At 45.2% G+C, this 19,484-nt stretch overlaps 1 protein-coding gene across 3 annotated transcripts in view; it reads left to right on the top strand.

Annotated features, from left to right (window-relative positions):
- TMTC1 (transmembrane O-mannosyltransferase targeting cadherins 1) overlaps positions 1 to 19,484 on the top strand; it is a 232,675-nt gene that overhangs the window by 177,140 nt on the left and 36,051 nt on the right. For all 3 annotated transcript variants that reach the window (XM_053252491.1, XM_053252492.1, XM_053252493.1), the window contains one exon: positions 9,065 to 9,208. In XM_053252491.1, coding sequence (XP_053108466.1) covers positions 9,065 to 9,208 — 144 coding nt within the window. The remainder of the gene's footprint in view (positions 1 to 9,064; positions 9,209 to 19,484) is intronic.

Genomic DNA, 19,484 nt, shown 5'->3' on the forward strand with positions numbered 1-19,484 from the left:
AATAAAAATAAATAAATGCTTGAGGGTATACCAAATCCCAGTGCAAACAAGGGAGACAGTTGTTATATTTCTGCCCTCACCCCCACCCCTTCAAGTAAAGTGGCAAGATGTTTTTGTTTTGGAAGAGGCCATACAACTTTAGATCATCATGTACCATATACATTGATATCCCAGCTTTCTGTGTGTCTTCAGTGGCATGACAAATTACAGAACCTGGTCAGGCTTGGCTCAGATTTTCTTGATGTGTACTCCCACTGTCTGTGTCTACCACAGGCTACATAGGAAGCTGCCTATACCGAGTCAGACCATTGGTCCATCTAGCCCAGCATTGTCTACACTGACTGGCCACAACTCTCCAGGGCTTCAGATGGATGCTTCCTACCCCTACCTGGAGATGCCAGGAATTGAACCTAGGAACATCTGCATGCCAAGCATTTGCTCTTCTACTGAGCTGTGGTCCTTCCCCCAATTTACAATAGCTTTTTGATAAATCAAGGAGTCAGATGTCTCTGAAAACAGAATCTGAAGACACTCCTTGGATATTTCATAAGTAGCTACAGTCATTTCTCTTTTCAGAAATTGAAAATACAGAGATGGGTCAACAGAAGTATCTTTCTTATCTGATGATAAACCCCTCAAAGAATTCTGGAAGAGATTCGTAAGTCTCCAGGGACAGACCCAATTAATGGGCCCTCTGTCACTGCCAAGGTTTTGGATTGGGAGCACCCTCACCTTGAGGTGATGATTGTGCCATCACAAAAGCCCTCTTCACACATTGAGGCCATGCGCACAAGCAGCCCAGCCCCAGCGCTTCCGCTGCCACTAGCCCGGCTTTCTGACCTGCCTGTTAACTTTTGCCTAACCTCGGCAGGCAATCCTATGCAAGATCGCCACCGGGTCAAAGGCTCCCCCCGCAAGCCAGCCCGCCACCATTTCCGGCAGCAAGCCGGGGGAAAGGAATGGCTGCACTGAGTGAGGCAGCTGCTCTAAAATGAGCAGTCGCCATGCTCATAGTGCAGGGCATCATGAGATGCAGGAGGGGGAAGTCCTCCACATGCAGCTCTTGCCTTCATTGTGCCACTGCTCATGTGGGCATGCAGCGCAGCGAAGGCAAGATTGGCTGTTGCTTGGCATCCGGGGAAGGCAGGTGAACTCCTACCTTCCCTGCAGCCCTTGGAAGTGGCAGCCAACGGCCATGTGCACAACCTCATTATGTTGTACAAGTGTGCATGATTTCATGTAAATGTCTGTACCTGCATTCATTTTAAACATGAACCTGGGTACAGGCCCCTCAAATGCACGGTACAGATAGTAAGTGCACACTGCTGTACCTGTGTTTAACATAACATGTGAATAACTGTACCTGTGTACAGATCTCCCATCACTGTACACTCATTTTACAAATGTTGAAGATAACATGTGTATAGGGCAAATATCTCAGGGCAACCCCGCAATTGTAAATGTAAATAAATAAATGTAAATAAATTGTCTTGGTCTTCACCTGAGCAGCACTCATCAAGGGTGGAAGAGGCTGACATTTCCAGCACAATCAAGTTGTGCAGTCCTTGACAGAAAATCTGAGACCATCTCAGTAGGGTATCAGTTAGACAGCAGGGTGATCAGTACACTAAAATAATATTTATTTAATGATTTAATTAATCTATATACCACCTGGCTCCAAAGTCTCCAGTTTTTCCTGGGTCCTCACTGGAAGGTACACACATTGAAAACCTCCTGTGATGGATTACTTTTTGGCTTTAATTATATGGTCTTTAGATCTCTCCCAGCTACAATTATTTGACATTTCTGCAGTACTAATGCTTTGCCAAAATCATGCCCCATGGTAGGTCTTTGCAGGAGTCCTGTAAGGCAGTACTGCTGATGTGGTAGGAGAGCAAAGGGTTTGCTTTGTACATACCCTTTTTTTAGCCTACTTTCCAGTAGGCTTATGAGATCACCCAGCATTCTGTGTGTGTATGTCCGTGTGTCCCGCACTATCAACTTTGCAACACCTGGATCAGTATGAATCAAATTGGGTACAGTTGTAGGGACACATAGGGACATCTCAATGGCGTAGTTTGTGATGATATCATCCACCCTGATCCAATATTGCAGACGCGTAAACTTTGGAGGCGCAAGTGGCCTAACTTATGAACTGCTTAACCAATTTGAACCAAATTTGCTACAGCTGCAGGGACACATAGGGATGCCGAAATGGCGTGGTGTGGGATAATGTCATCTACTCCAATTCAAGATGGCGGCCACGTAAACATCTGAGGTGCAAGTGGGCTAATTTGTGGACTGTCTAACCCATTTGAACCAAATTACGTACAGCTGCAGTGAGTGATACACAGGGACACCTCAGTGGCATAGTTTGTGATGATGTCATCCACACCGATTTATGATGGTAGATGTGTAAACTTTGGAGGCACAAGTGGGCTAACTTGTGAACTGCTATGTGTGGGGACACATAGGGACACCTCAACAGCATAGATTGTGACAATGTCATCCAACCCAATTCGAGATGGCAGACATGTAAACGTTTGAGGTGCAAGTGCACTAACTTGTGGACTGTCTAACCAGCTTGAACCAAATTTGCTACAGCTGTATGGACACATAGTGATGCCCCAATGGTGTAGTTTGTGGTGATGTCATCCACCCTGATCCAAGATGGTGGATGTGTGAACATTTGAGGTGCAAGCGTACTAACTTGAGAACTGTCTACTCTAACCAATTTGAACCAAATTTGCTACAGTTGTAGTGAGTGACATGCAGGGACACCTCAATGGTGTAGTTTGTAATGATGTCATCCACCCCAATCCAAGATGATGGATGCATGAACATTTGAGGCGCAAGAGATCTAAATTGTGGACCTTGATTTGAACCAAATTTAGTCCAGTTGTAGAGACCGTGAAAGGAAAGTAGCCTGATTAGTTCTTACTAGGACAACTTTTTTTTTTAACTTGCCATGTGGAGCCAGCGTGGTGTAGTGGCTAGAGTGCCGGCCAAGGACCGGGGAGACCTGAGTTCAAATCCCCATTCAGCCATGAAACTAGCTGGGTGACTCTGGGCCAGTCACTCTCTCTCACCCTAACCTACTTCACAGGGTTGTTGTTGTGAGGAGAAACCTAAGTATGTAGTACACCTCTCTGGGCTCCTTGGAGGAAGAGCAGAATATAAAATGTAATATAAATAAAATTAAAATGTGAGGAGCTTGCCATAGAGTTGTTTAAAAACAAAACCATTTAGCATCAGGCTCTACCTTCTTTTATTTGTCAGTCAGCGTTGGAGACTCAGGTTTCCTGCTAAGCTCCCCTACCAGTTTTTATTTATGTTTAAAACCAGTAGTGTCTGGGTTCATTTAAACTTTATTAAACTGTGCTCCAGTTTCACATATCAAATACCTTTCAACAAGGGGCTGCAGGTGGCCTCGGGCACCATCTGGGGTTTATTTCTGGGAAGAATTAAAATGCCAACACCATTAGCCAAACTTTTTTTTCTTTTTCTTTTCCTTTTCTTTTTTCTTTTTCTCCCCCCCCCCCCCCCGTTCTTACTGTTGTTTCGTTTTTTGTCTTTACAAGAAGTCGTAATATTCTGCTTGGCTGTGTTTATACCACAGTTGTCCTTGTCCTTGATCTGCTAAGTCTTTTTATGACAACTAAACTCATCTCTGTTAGGGTGGAGCCAAGAACCGCAGGACATTTTATAGTCAGTCCTTCCTGTTTAGAAGAGCCCAATGGTGGGCGGAGCCAGCAGAGGACCTGGAAACCCTTTGTGAAGAGCTGACTCTCAGAAATAAAAGGTTTAGCTAAAAATTGTTTACATTTCTATATGTCGTTTGGTCTTAGGGTTTAGTGAGTTCAGCATGGCAACTGTTGCCAGATATTTAGATTGACAGGAGGTGTCCTATAGATGTGTGCTATCCAATCATTTGGAGAAGTTAACTGTCAAGGAAGAAGCTGGGAGAAAGCCTGAAAGACAATAAATTGTAACCGGTTGTGCTTTGAACTGTGTTTTTCTTGGAAAGGACCATCTTTTGTTTTTGTTTCTTTTTCTTTCTCTTTGTGAAACAATAAATTCTCTTTACTTTTAAAAGATTTTGATTTTCTCTGTTGGAATAACACAGGCATGTGCACACGTGCACCAACAGCACCAGATGCTCTAGAGCAGTGTTTCTCAACTGCTAGTCTGCGGACCGGTGCCAGCCCATGAGGAGTTGAGTGCCGGTCCGTGCTAGTCCATGAGGAATTAACCCCTGCCAAAAAAACCAATTTTGAGCCAGTGGAGTCTGCTGCTGTTGGGAGCTCTCTGGAGCTCATAACTAGGCAGGCAGCCCTCGCTGCTGGGATTACGTTCATTTCAAGGAAGTAAAATGAGCGTTATCCCAGCAACAAAGGATGCGTGCCTAGAAATGAGCTCCAGAGAGCTCCCGACAGCGACGGCCCCCGACGGCTCGGAATTGTTTTGGGGGGTGGGGGTGGGGATGACCCCTTTACTAACTGTTGGTCCGGGAGACTGCTCACAAAGAATGTACCGGTCCATGACTCCAAAAACATTGAAAAACACGGCTCTAGAGCAGGGCTTTGGCCCACCTGCTGCTGTTGGGTTACAACTCCCATCATCTCTTACTATTGGCCACTATGGATGATGGGAGTTGTAGTACACCAACAGGAGGGCCAAAGTTGTGTAGCCCCAGAGGCACCCACATGGGAGTCGCCATCGTGTGAACTGACCTGGATTCTACAGCTGAAAACCCAGATATTTAGCTCATTTTCTTAATGGGCAATGTTCTTTAGATCTCTTCTAAATAATGTGATGTGTCTGGGCATGTGTGGCATTATGAATTAGGACACAGAAGGAGTCCAGTGGAACAGATGAGAAAGGACAGAGAGCAGAGAAAGCCCCCTGCGGGTGTCTGTAAGCACCCTTCAGATCTCTTCTGATTTTTAAACAAACCAAAACATGTTTTCAAGCACAAAGTGCATTCTCATTTTTTAGTTTCCCTTCATGTGAGCAGCTTTTCTAAAAAGAAAACGGGTCAGCATTATTCCACTTGGGGTATGTGTATAGTGTAATGTTTCTGAATCTCTGTCATACACAGAAAGGACGTGTGTGTGTGTGTGTGTGTGTGTGAGAGAGAGAGTTTCAGCTTTGTGGGAAACTCAGCTGAGCAAGATTCTCTTTTATTTTTAGTTTCCATGGACATGAAATACCTCTCCTATCTCCTCAGTGTTAACACTTCAGTGTAACTTTCCCCTTCCACCTCTTGAGGGTTCTAGAATTTCAAAGAAGCAAAATGTAAATGCTGGTGGTTTCCCCCCCTCCTTTTGTCATAATACACTGTAATTTAATACACACACACCCGCACTACTGAGCTTAAGTAGCTTTGTTGACACTTTTGCCTTGGGCGTTTTGGCATCTGAGAGGAAAAGTATTAAAATAGCACTCCTTTCCTGCACAGGATTGGAGGGCAGCTGGGTTTGGTGCACATTCTTTACCCATTCCTCTTGGCCAAACTGATGGGCCAGATGGTTATTTATGTATTCTTTGTTTAGGCATTTATACCCTCCCTTTTCATGTTGAGTCTCTGAGTCAACCCCTGATCTCTGCATGTGTCAAGTTGGGCAGACAGTCTGGTGCAAAGTGAAGGTACGACTGAGGCTAAGGTGATTCATGGAGGACAGATCTATCAATGGCTACTAGTCTGGTGGTTATGGGCCACCTCCAGCCTCAGAGGCGATATGCCTCCAAATAGCAGTTGCAGGGGAGCAATAGCAAGAGAGAAAGCATGCGCTCAGCTCTTGCCTGTGGGCTTCTCAGAGGCATCTGGTGGGCCACTGTGTGAAACACGATGCTGGACTAGATGGGCCATGGGCCTGGTCCAAAAGGGCTATTCTTGTGTTCTTAATTTCTCTAGAATGTCAGGACCCACCTGTGCTTGGACCACAAACCTGACAGACCTCTTCTGAATGGGAGGAGCAGGACCCTACTTGTGACCCTAGCACAAGCTGGCAATTCAGGGAGCCAACAGCTCCTAAGAGACTGTCAAGGTTGGCCCTTTCATGAGGCAAGTGAGGCAGTCACCTCAGGTGGCAGATTATTGAGGCCAACATAGCAGTAAGATGTTCACTGCTGCTGCCACGGTGGAGCAACTATTTGTGACCAATCTGACCACTGCAAGCTTTGCAAGGAGCACCTCTCCTCATACTCTTTCCAAAGCCTGGAAGAAACACGAGGGGAGAAGAGGAGACTGCTGGGAACCGTCCCTCCTCTCCGCCCCGGCACCACTTTCAAAGTTTGCAAGAGTTTATTTTGAAAGGGGACTGACCCAACCAGTGTTATGGGGCAAGGCAGCATTTGGCACCTTGCTTCAGGCATTGCAATACCTCGGGCAGTCCCTGGGACCATAGAGGTTGCCTCTGCAGAGAACCCACTCTATGCACAATATTAACAAAACTTAATTCTCCATCAAGAGCCCCACCACCATTCCAGACCTGCCCTCTTTACCTCTGGTAATGATCTCAGGAGCACTGGTGACAGTGGGCCAGTTCTGGGCTTCTGCGGAATCATAGGAATAAATAAGGGGGAAGAGTGTTGGAGCAGGAGAAGAATAGCCACATGCCGTGTGTCCCCACTGGCCGATACCCTGACACTGCACTTGTGCAGCGAACCAAGTTGCACTAGTGCAAAAAGATCACGTAGTTCTCATCATGGGGTTGTTCAAATTCATGCTCATGTGCTATTGTGCGAAAGTTCCCTGCAAAACATATGAGACGGCCACAGGTTGTGCACCTTGTTGCACGAGCGCCAACATGTTTGCACTATCGCAATACTGGTCTGGAACATGAGCTCCACATTTATGCACCAGCAACAGCCCTACACTATTCGTCCTTGCTCAGGTGCAGCTTTAGGATGTCAGCCATTCTTTGGAGAGGCAAGCAGTGGCCTCCGTAATTCATTTCCCAAGAGAACTGGGCCTCTTTTGTTTCCAAACTCCTGCTTAGGTTGTTCAGGCCTGCCTGACTTTGCTGTTCCAGGTTACTGTTCCTCTTTGCCCGGTGCCTACCCTGTGTGCCTCCTACCCTTCTCTACAGACCAGCTCCACATACTCTCCCCACGCCACTTGCATGCCTGCCTAAGCAACTTGATTGCTTCTAAAACCGATGACCCCATAAATGGCCCCTTTCGATTTGGTCCTGACCTCAGATCTGTGCATAAAAGCAGAGCTCCTCTCAGATTCAGCCCCGACATTAATGCTTTTACTGCCAGTTCCAAAGCCCTTTCTCATTGCAGCATTCATGTCACTATTTTAAGTGGTTTCCTAGCACTTGAATTAAAAGTGAATTAAAATTCCTGGTGGATTATAGATGGTATCCATGGCAACAAGGTCCTCCTTCCTTTCTCTTCTTCTTCTATAGTTGAGTATGGAATTGTCCTGCTGCTGCCGCCACAGTGACTGAGACATCAAACAAGAATCAAGACCTAGGAATGTTTACAAAAATATTGCAAAAATGTCTTAGCACTGTTTTCAGTTTTTTAGAGACTGAAGATCTGTTTCTGCCTTCTGCTTAGCATCTTCTTTGTGGAAGTTAGCATTCACCCATTTCTGGCCCTGAAAGATACTTTATTTTAGATTTAGTGAGAATATGGGTAGTCTTAACAGTAATGGGGGAAGGGAGATAATTGATAACAGAAGTTTTGTGCAGTGTGTACCTATCATAGTTCAAGGCCAGGCTGCCTAGATTTATTCTGACAATGGCAGTGGCAGTGTTGAAGGAGTCCTCTGAATAATTCATTTTGCCCCAAGAAAACATCCTGCACGTCTTGTACAGAAATAAAAGCTGAACTCAATTGAAAGTATCTCCCCACCCAGGTTTCTTTTTCCAGGGTGGCATAATGAATTGTGCTGCTTCAGGTCTTTTGCTGTAATGGTAAAGAAAAGGAGATTCTTAAGGAAAATGTCTAGGATTTTGAAAAAAAATTAGGAAATTAACTCTTAAAAAAAACAAAAAACTGGCTGCCCTAGTGAGCATTATAATGAAATTCAGCTTTCTTTCATAAATAATGCAGTGCTTGGCGTTTGATTAGGTGACGCAAAGAGGACTTTGTGCCTAATGAGATACAGAGCGAAAGAGATATTGCTTGCAGATGGTTGCCATTACTGGTGACATATATACTGTTATGTGTGCACCCGCGCATGTGTTTTGTAAGAGAGAATCCAAATTGGAAGGCTGTATTTCATAATAAAAGAGCCCATAGGGTGACATGCAAATAGAATCTCTCCTTTTTCGAGCGCTGACCCTGTTTATTCGACCAAAGTTGTGTTCCGGATGAAAGATCACTTGAGGTACACCTTCCCCCATCCCACTTTAAAGAAGTGGAGTGCAGTAGGCATGGAGCTCCAGTACTTCACTTGGGAAGTTCTAGTCAAGGAAAGGTTCGGGGGCAAGAGTTCCCAACCTTGGGTCCCCACATATTGTTGGGCCACAACTCTGATCCACAGTTTGCCATTGTGGCTGGGGAGCATGGGAGCCATAGTCCAGCAACATCTGGAGACCCAAGGTTGAGACCACTTGGCTTAGGAGACGGAAACCTGCCCTTTGGTTTTTGGAGTATATCCCTGACAGCTGAGTATGCTTTCAGTTCTTTATTTGAAGCAGCTATCCAGATAACCAGGTTTTGCTTTTTCAAGGCAAATACCCGAGTTAGAACTTCTTTCTCCCCAAGAGCTCTGACTTCCCCCCCTCCCGCCTCCCCCTGCTGCAGGTGTAACACTATGAGAGGAGAAGCTGCATATGTGGCACAACATGTATGTTGTCTTTAGAAATCTGAAAGGAATAGAAACCCTGTGTCAGTTGGAAATTGGTCACTTTATTGCTCACAACCCATCTCCACATCCTTTAACCTCTCTTTGTTGCATTGACCTCGCTCACTTTCATGTCTCTATTTATTAAGATAATTATGGGACTGGAATAATTTCAGGGTTCACAAGAGGGAGGGAGTATTGAAATGGTCTGTGGAATTATTTACAGCAGGATAATCAGTTTTCTTTTTGTTTCCACAGGTTGTACCCACGTCATGCAAGTGCCCTGAACAATCTTGGGACATTGACCAAAGACCGGGCAGAGGCAAAGGAGTACTACAGTAGAGCCCTCCAGTTAAATCCACAGCACAATCGAGCTCTCTTCAATCTTGGAAATCTGCTCAAGTAGGTTTATAGTCTCATTCCTATGCCCTCTGCTTTAAAATAAAAAACCTGTCCTAATTTACCAAGCTGGGCCTAGTGGTCATCCTGTGATTTTTTCCTTTGGCCAGCGCCTGGAGGTGGTGCAGAGGCTAAATCTCTGCTTGAAGAAATCTATGGTGTCAGGTTCTATACCTGACACCAAGCCAGTTTTGCCAAGTAGACAGAAAGATCACAGAAAAAGAAGGCGGTGCTGGTCATCCATCACCTTTAAAGCCCTAAGCATTTGGGACCACAGTATCTGAAGGACTCTCTCTCCTCATTTGAATTTGCCTGCCCACTTTCATCAGTTTCTGAGGCCCTGTGCTGTAAACCTCTACTTTTGGAGGTCTGGCTGTCAGGGACATGTGACAAGACCAGTAGTGGCACCCGAATTGTGGATTTCTCTGTCCTGGAAGGCCCATCTGGTCCCCACAGTGATGGTTTTCTGATGCCTGGAAAATCCTTCTACTTCCACTAAGCAGTTGGTTTGGAGTGATGTTTTCTTCCTTGTAGAATGTTATGCTCTGATGCACTTCTGTGTTGTAGGTTTTTAGCAGTTTTGTAATGCTTAATTTTTGTTTGTAGTTTAGTAAACATTTTAAACTGATCTTGTAAGCCATCTTCAGAGCCCTTGTAAGGGCTAAAAGACAGAGAAAATGAAAATGAAAAAATTAAGGGTAATTGTTCTGCGTTATCCAAAGAATCTGCCATACTTTTTAATTACTTATTTTTAAAGTGTTGTTCAAAGTTCTGTTGCATCCAATATACTTGGGATGGTTAATATTGCATTTAAAAATATTTCAAATCTCCAGTTAAATACTGGATCTTTACAGCAATAGAACACTGCCTCCTGCTGGAGAACTAGATTATGGTAGCTTTGCACACACAATCTTGCTTAGCTGGTGCCATGCCATAATTTACTTAGCATAATGTTTAAACTAGCCCAGCAAGCTTTAATGTTGGATTGACATAGTGCAGATGTAACATGTAAGCCTCTTCACTATTTGTAGTAACTTGTCCCACCTTGGCCTTTCTGTACACCTTCTTACAGAATTTGACAGGGAGTATTTCCAAGCTGATAACAGAACTGGGAAATTTAGGATGAATAGTTCAGAGTGGCTACTAAGAGCAGTGGAGTAAACCTGCCATTGAAGGCAGTACAAATTAATTGGATTCTGTCTCAAAATACAAATAGATAATTTGTTATATATTAGGGCTCTTCTATATAAAGCACAGTACGGAGGTAAGAAAATGAAAATATGAGGATGTATTGACTTGTTAACACGTTCATGAGTGATAATTCCATAACATGAAACCATTCTTCCCATAAAGGGGTAGCATTCACTGCATAGACTGAGACATGATATAGCCATCTTGCTGAAGCTAAGCATGTCTTAGTGTGAGCAGTGCCTGGATGGAAGACCCATGTCTGTCACCTTTGGGGATGGGGCTGTAACTCAGTGGTACATTGAAGGCCCCAGGTTCAATCCTTGGCATCTCCAGATAGGGCCGGGAAAGTCGTCTGCTTGAAATTTTGGAGAAACCGCAGCCAGTCAGTGTAGACAATACTGAGGTAATGGACCCAATGGTATGACTCAGTATAAGCCAGCTTCCTCTGGAAGCTCAAAGTGCCTAGACTATTGTGTAATAATTGTAATAACAAAACGAATAACATGGTCATCTGAATCCACCCAAAGGCACTTAGAGATGCTGGCAGGATGGGAAACAGGAGACATAAATATCTGGGACTGGGCCTTGTGGGGAAATCAACCGGGAGGCAGGAGAGCAAGAACCAGGTATAGCAGGCTGGAAAACAAAGTCAGGGCTCACTGTTGCCCAGGAAAGTCCCAAAGCTGACCCAGAAACTTTCATAACCCTTTGGAGTCGGGGCTGCCTGCATGTGTAGTCAGCCTAAAGTCTGAAAGGATGCCATAGTCATGGGACGATTTCCCTCTGTAACTCAAAGTGGCATAGCAGAGAACAGCTAGTGGTTCTAGTCCTGGCAGCTCTCAATAGGTCCCCCCTGGAATATTTGCCCTTGTTTTCATATTCATTGGTATATTTCACAAACGTAACAGTGTCTTGGGATTGTTCTCTTTCTCACTACCAAAAACAGAGGCCAACCCTACTTTTACAGGTTCTCAGTTGCCATGTGTGTCTGCAGGACTTTTTCCTACTTTTTTTTTTTTTTTTTTTGGTAGACGAGGCAAAATACACACACAACTGGTTGTATCCAATGTTAATCCAATGTTATGTGGCAATAATGGCTCCTCTGGATGCCCATTCTGATTGCAGGATAGGACACCTAACCCTAAGCTCCCATCAGCTGACTGTTCTGGGCCATTCACCAATAATCCACCTAAATAAAAGCTGGAAGCCATAATAATATGATTAGGTGTAACAAAAGCCAGGTTATATTCTGCAGGCGTTCTGATCTGTCCTCCAAGCATTTCATTAAATTTTGCTATCAATATTGAGTTTGGACAGCCTGGAATTTCAGAAGTAAAGGTAGGGTTTGTGAATAACTTGTGGGCACTTGCCTCCCATATGTTAGTCATAATGATTATCGTTTCATATCATATCATTTCCAGACAGAGTTATGCCCTGTAATCAGTGTATTTATTCCAGAGTTCACTGGCTGAAATATTTCTGGCTGTCTACATGTATCCTTTTACAAAATCTACTCTACCACCTCATTGTGCTGCATGTGTAGATTCAGTCCAAAAATCTTCCCAGCCTCCCCAAATGGCTGCTTCATTTCTTACTTTCCCAGTCCATGGTTCCCAAAACTTTCTTGCTTTGCCTCCCTCTTCTCTGTTATGCCACTGGCTCTTCCTTTTTCTTGCATCTCTTCCGTTCAGCCTCCCCTCTGGGTGGGAGAAGAAAAAACATTTGTTGAGCACTTAGCAGCACACACATTCACACTAGGGCCTTTTTTAAAAAAATATGTCGTTTTATCCTTAAGAACATAAAAACAGCCCTGCTGGATCAGACCCAAGAAGGCCCATCTAGTCCAGCATCCTGTTTCGCACAGTGGCCCACCAGATGCCGCTGGAAGCCAGAGGCAGGACTTGAGGGCATGCCCTCTCTCCTGCCATTAGTCCTCTGCAACTGGTACTCAGAGGCATCCTGCCTTTGAGGCTGGAGGTGGCCCATAGCCCTCCAACTAGTAGCTGATGATAGACCTCTCCTCCATGAAGTTATCCAAACCCCTCTTAAAGCCATCCAGGTTGTTGGCTGTCACCACATCTCGTGGCAGAGAATTCCACAAGTTGATGATGAGTTGTGTGAAAAAGTACTTCCGTTTGTTGGTCCGAGATTTCCCGGCAATCAATTTCATGGGATGACCCCTGGTTCTAGTGTTGTGTGAGAGGGAGAAGAATTTATCTCTATCCACTTTCTTCACACCATGCATGATTTTATAGACCTCTATCATGTCTCCCCGCAATTGGATCCTTCCTGAGCTTCCTAGCAGCTGCATGTGGCTTTAAAGTCACAATTTGTCTCCTGCCTGGTAATCCTAATTCTCAACATTTGTATAGTGTGTTTGAGTGTTCGGACAACTTCACTTGAATGATCATGCTGTTATCTTTACAACAACCCTGCAAAGTAAGTAAATATTACCCCATATTGCAACTGGGGGCAGCTTGCCTAAGGCGACTCCATGGTGAGAGTCAAACCAGAGCAGTTCTGATTCACGGTGCAGCCTCTGAGCCACTGTGCTACACCAGCTCTCACAAATCATCATGTTGTTAAACTGATAACATTTAAACACCGAAGGCATATGAAGATAGTTTTTCCCTCCTTTAATCAGGATTTTTCATGCAATGGTACTGTTTGTGAGAATCAGGAAATTAAAACATTCTAAACTTTCAGAATAATTCTGCAGGTCAGGTTTTACACAGATCAAATTTAAGTTTACTGCTGCAAAACTGTACCTGCAATTTGCCATGCTCTACCTGTTTGCACATCAGAGTGGATAATAGAGACGTGTGTCTCCTGGGACACTCAAGTGTGCAGTGCCTGCTCTGGTGAGGCAAAAGCTGAACACCTAGAGCTCCAGAAGCATCAAATGAAATCTTTTGGTGCAGTACTTGGAGAGAGGTCAATTTCCTAGGGAACTATTTGAGCAATTTTATCTGACTTTTCCTCAAAACTATTTACACCGAAGTACATGACAGCCCGTACTGGCTCCTCTTCTGAGCTGGCTTCTCTTCTGAACTCCTGAGGATCACATGATGATTGGGGCATATTACCACAGGATAGAAATCTTGCTTCAAGACCTGCTATTCTGTACCTACCGTGGATTCTTGCCTTGTCTTGGCAGGGCTGCTTGCAAGATCTTTTGGACCCAATATGCTCTTTGAGTGTAGACAACCCCTCCCTGCTTCCACATATGTATATGTATGATCTCTGGCTGCATGACAATCTCTTTGAGCCCTCCCACACCTCTGGGGTAACCTCAACAGCTTGACCTGTTCCCCTTTTCTCTGTGGTTCTTTGTCTTGCAGAAGAGCCCACCAAAATCTGAGAAAGTATGGGTGTACCATTTTGATTACTTGCAGCCAAGCCCAACAGCCATGTTAGGCCTGTAGCTACATCAAGGTGGCCGTCCCCGTGCAACTCGTATCTCTCATCATCTACATAGGAACGTAGGAAGCTAGCTGCCTTATAGCAAGTTAGACCATTGGTCCATCTAGCTTATTCTACACCAGGGCTGTTCAACTTTGGCCCTCCAGCTGTCTTTGGACTAAAACCCCCATAACCGCAGTGGCCAGTATTTAGGGATTGTGTGAGTTGTATGCCGACATCTGCAGGAGGGCTGAAGTTGAGCAGCCCCGGTTTACACTGACTGGCAGCGGCTCTCCAATCTTTCAAGCAGGAAATTGGACTCTCTCAGCCCAATCTTACGATGCTCATGTGTAGTCACAAATCCAAATGCAAACCAGGGCAGGCCCTGCTTAGCAAAGGGGGCAGTTCATGCTTGCTACCGCAAGACCAGCAATCCTGATACCACTTGTTGCCTACTTCACTTTCCCACTCTACTAGCTTCCACCTTCAGACTTGCTCCGGTCCCGTCCTGCCCCACCCGATCAACCTTTTGCTGCTTTATGTTCTCCAGATAGATTGTGTGAGCTATTACACTGCAGCCAGAGAGGTGAAGAGATGTGATGGTTTTACAGGACTTGTGAGCAATTTCTGTTCTTGACTGTGTAAGTCCAGCTGTATGTGATCTACACCAAGCCTGTGTTTATCTGGAATGTGGCCAAGTGCTCATTCTCTCCTGGGATCAAGCGACACATGTAATTCAGGCTGTCACATAAGAGATGCTATAATCTTTTTATTATCTCTTTTAAAGATGCACATTGTTCTCTGATTTTAAAAAAAAGCCATTAAAGAAAAAAGAGGATAATTGAGAGGACTACATAGTACTTAGGAAGCATGCCTGTGGTAATAAAGATTTTTACTGCTGCTGAGTGGGTTTCTTAATTCTTTAACTTCTGATACTGGTGTTTCCTGCTCTCCTGCCAAATGCTGGTTCTTTTGGCAGAACAGTCATCTGTTTTCAGTGTCTCTGAAACGTGTCACCAAATTCCAAGCCAAGGACTTCAAACGTAAATCAACAAATCAATTAATCTTTCATAATTGAGAGGGATAGGGGGAAGGTGCACAAAATTTCATTTGACAATGCATCATTTACCTTAATTTAACTTCAGGTATTTCCTCCTCCTAACACAAGTGTCTCTCCTTGCCTTTATGAATAAGGAAGTATTCTTCCCGTTGCAAGACTGAAGGGCAAGGGGTTCAGGCATCCCAGAAAATGCAGGCACCTGGAGCAAGACCTCAGTTGGTGATCAGAGGCACATATGGGTGAAGGCAGTCTTTAAGGTATCCAGGTCCCAAACCATTTAGGGCTTTAAAGGTCAGGACCTTCAACTGAGTCAGGAAGCAAATTGGTAACCAGTTGTGGTAACATAAGCATCAATCCTGCCTACTCTTTATGAGTTTACATAGGGACATAGGAAGCTGCCTTACACCAAGTGAGACAATTGGCCAACTAGTTCAATATTGTCCACACTGACTGGCAGTAGCTCCCAGGATTTCAGGCATGCAAAGCAGGTGCTCTTCCCTTGAACTCAGACCCAATCCCCTAAGGGGGATGTCTTATAGCAGACAGTGCTCAGCGGAGTCACCTGTCCAAATCCAAACCAAGGTGAACCCAGCTTAGTAAAGGAGACAATTCATGCTCACTGTTGCAAGATCCACTCTCCACCCCATCAGAATACTGCAGTTGCAGTGCCTATTTGCTCTTCTATGTGAGCCTGATGTGGAAACATCTGCAGGAATTCGAGGTTGTTGTTCCTGGGAACATAGGAACCCAGGAAACTGCCTTATACTGAGTCAAACCATGAGTCCCTCTAGCTCAGTATTGTCTACGCTGGCTGGCAGCAGCTCTCCATGGTTTCAGGCAGGAGTCTTTCCCAGCCCTACCTGGAGATGCTAGGGCGTGAATCTGGGGCTATCTGCATGCAAAGCAGATGCTCCACCACTGAGCTATGGCTCCATCCCCTAACTTGATGCAGAATACACCTGCATGACATGTATTCTTTCCGTATTCTTTTGTTTTGAGATTTTAAAACATTGTTGTTGTTCCAGTTTGCATATGCATCCATAGCTATTCCCTGCTTTAATTGGTAAGGAGACCTTTGAGAGGATTGTTAAACAAAGCCTAGAGGGGGCTTTAAATATGGCTTGTGCATCCTTTCCCCCACCCACCCGCTGCCACCGTTTTCTTCCCCGTCTGCCCACTGCTGCCATTTTCTTTCCAATGCATTTTAAAGGGACAAGCACAGGAAAATACACACATTGGTTTAACTGATATGACACTTTTGTACTTTGCCAAATACAAAAAAACAAAACTCTTTTGCAGAAAGCTTAGAACCACTTCAAAGATTAGTTGGTATTATTATCATTTATTATTATTGTTTGCATTTTATATCCTGCCCTTCCTCCAAAGAGCCCAGAGCAGTGTACTACATACTTAAGTTTCTCCTCACAACAACCTTGTGAAGTATGTTAGGCTGAGAGAGAAGTGACTGGCCCAGAGTCACCCAGCAAGTATCATGGCTGAATGGGGATTTGAACTTGGGTCTTCTCAGTCCTAGTCCAGCACTAACCACTACACCACGCTGGTACTAGCTGGGCTGGATGAAGAGCATCTGTACCTCTAGTTTCCCCTGCCCACCTGCCTGCTGCTGCCATTTTCTTCCCCCACCTGCCCACCGCCACTGCTTTCTTCCCCCGCCACAATTTTCTCCTGCCACCACTGCCCCCCACACACATTTTGTTTCCCGCCTCGCCCACCTGTCCCCAGGCACCGCCGCTTTCCTCTCCCCCTGCCGGTAGCTCGCTCGCGAACTGTTGCAAGAGCTGCCACACACGGGATTAGTGACGGGTACACCTTAGAGAAATATATATAGAGATTGTTTCACAGCCTTTGGTCCATAGGTAAGAATACTGATCAGGTAAAACCCTGCAGGGAAGGGAATAATAAAGAAAGTGGGAGTCCTGCCATCATAATCTTCTTTTTCTGATAACCTAAAATACATTTCTTTAGAATAGTTATAGTATCATAGAATAGGGAGGGACCTAAGGTTATTTCATCTTGTCCCCTGCCCGAAGTAAGGATTGTCTGACAACCACCACACCATTTGCAACACTCACACACAGTCTACTCCAAGCAGAGAGTATGTGCACTGCAAATAAAGTACCTAATAGAGCAAACAATTTGAGATGGTTCAAGCTCAACTTTTCCACAGGGGAAGCAGGAGAGTCAAGGGCACTTCAGCACCTAAAATAAAATAAAAGGAAATATAGGAACATGGGAAGCTTTTTTTTTACTGAGTCAGACCACTGGTCCATCTAGCTCAACTACACTGACTGACAGTGGCTCTCCAAGATTTCAGGCAGGAGTCTTGCCCAGCCCTTCCTGCAGATGTCAGGAACGTAACCGGGGACCTTCTGCATGCAAAGCAGATGCTCTATGGTTCCATCCCCTGATCTACACACAGGCTTAATTTGAAGAAAGCCATGATTCTGCTGGGCACTTTCCAGATTAGACCCTGCAACGGGGTCACGTCGGATCTCGGAAGTGTGCTTCCACACTTCCTGCGTTCTGACACCTCAGTCCTTACGCGGACAGCAGGGTGCCGTTCATATTGCCAATGCCTTGTCTCGAATTTACTCGCTGCGTTATAGAGCTAGGACGTCGTATATCAAGCATAAGGAAGTTGCTGTTTTCAGGTTGTTAGTTGCTGCGAGACTGCTCTCCCTGCTGTTTACCTTTTCAATGCGACTTGGCTGAACAGAGATATTTTGCTACTGTTGAGCAGCTAGTCTGGAAATTACCCAGGAGTGTGCTAACATTTCTGGAACACAATGGTCTTTCTTGAGAGTAGGTACATGTATATACTATTTCCAAATTTCATGTTCAAATGTGTCGCTTACCTGTGGGCACGCTTCGGTGACTCGAAAACGCAACTTGGGGAATGGTTCTCAAGAATATGTTCCTCTCCTGCCTCAGACTGCCTTCTTACACACTCATGGCCAGACTACACACATGACAAATGTGTGTGACGGAGCCCTGACAGCTCCTTTTTGTCAAGATAATCAGCTTGTGTGCCGGGGGTGGTGGGCAGGGTGCTACTCTAAGTGTAGAAGTGGCTGGGGCAGGGGGTGCTTAACTACTCAAAATGGCTCCTTCCCAAGCTGTTTTTCTTTACAGAAAGTGACCTTTACAAAAAGTGGCTTCATTACACAAGCATGCATGCCTTGTGTAGTTTGCCATTTAAGAAACTGAACGCAGGTCTCCCAACTGGGAGCCAGACTGTAGTGAGTCCTCTCTCTTTTCTGTCATCAGCTGTCAGCTTGGTAGCAGGGGCAGACAGTGACAGAAGTGGTGACACTTCCCTCCCTTTAATGCCTTACTCCTATACTGTTGAGTTTAATCATAGTACTCCCTTCACATTTATATCCATGGCTTTCACTACAGTCACCTCAACATGAAAAAGGGTTTGTTCAGCCTTACTGTGGCCTGTGCTGATTTTTATAGATATGGGAAAGAGACGTGGAGAGAGAGAGAGAGAGAGAGGCTGCCAGGCAGTGACTTTATTCCCAGACTCTAATAGCTCTCAGAGGGCAAGTGGGCTCCTTAATCAGTGCTTCTGGGGGAACCTTCCATGTGGTGAAGAGTTTCCCTCTGATTCATGGGAAGCACAGGTTGCTCTAAGCAATTTGTATTTTGCCCTTTTCCGGGGCTTTAATTTTGAAGTAAAAATATTTTAGCTGAAGTTTTGCAAAGGGAGCAGATGGTATTGCGAGGAAAGGACCATGAATATTGGGGAAATCAGAATAAGGGCCAAATGAGCCAAATTCACAGGTTATGTTCAACACTTGCACAATCTGTGTGTAAGGTATGCAGGTAAGGATCTGTTCACAGGTACAGTTATTCCAGGTTCACTTTTAAATTGAGTGCAGGTACAGTAATTCACACAAAAACATATACACGGACATCTGAACACAAGTACATCATCATTTATTTGTTACATTTATATCCTACAGTTTCCAATAGACTCAGAGTGGTCCACACAATTTTTTAAAATTAATAATCCTGTCCCAAAGGGGTTCATAATCTTTTTTTAAAAAAAATGGGGGGGGGGAGTTCTCAGAGGAAAGGGTCCAAAAGGGAGTTGGTTCTCCTCAGGCCAATGGAGAGGCCTTGCTTCTTGCCTCTCCACCCTCTGCAAATGCAGCCTGATGGCAATGGCTCTGGAGGAGGACTGGGTGCTTCTCAGAGGGGAGGGGCATAATTCAGCATAATTTCTGGACAGGGCTAAGATGTGGCTTCAATCATATCATTGGCCCAGGTGCGCTGCTTTGTGTGCAGGAGCGGCTCGTGAGGACAGTGCTGGAGGCAGCAACGACGAGAGGCTTTAAGGAATACTAAGCAGATGTTTACCAGCGTGTAAGCAGTACCTGCAAGCTGCTGCACTCCACCCACAATCCCGCGCAGGGCAACGGCTCTCTGCGCAGCATCCGGTGTGGCCGCAGCATTCCCCTGGTCTCTGTGTATGTGCTGAGGCTCCATGCATGTGCAGAGGCTAGGGCCATGCTGCAGCTGCACCAGATGCTGGCTGGAGCACTGCTGTCTCACGCAGGATTGCGGGCGGAGTGCGGCAGCTTGCAAGTGCTGCTTACA

The sequence above is a fragment of the Hemicordylus capensis genome, chromosome 5 (assembly GCF_027244095.1).
Source record: "Hemicordylus capensis ecotype Gifberg chromosome 5, rHemCap1.1.pri, whole genome shotgun sequence".
NCBI lineage: Eukaryota > Metazoa > Chordata > Lepidosauria > Squamata > Cordylidae > Hemicordylus > Hemicordylus capensis.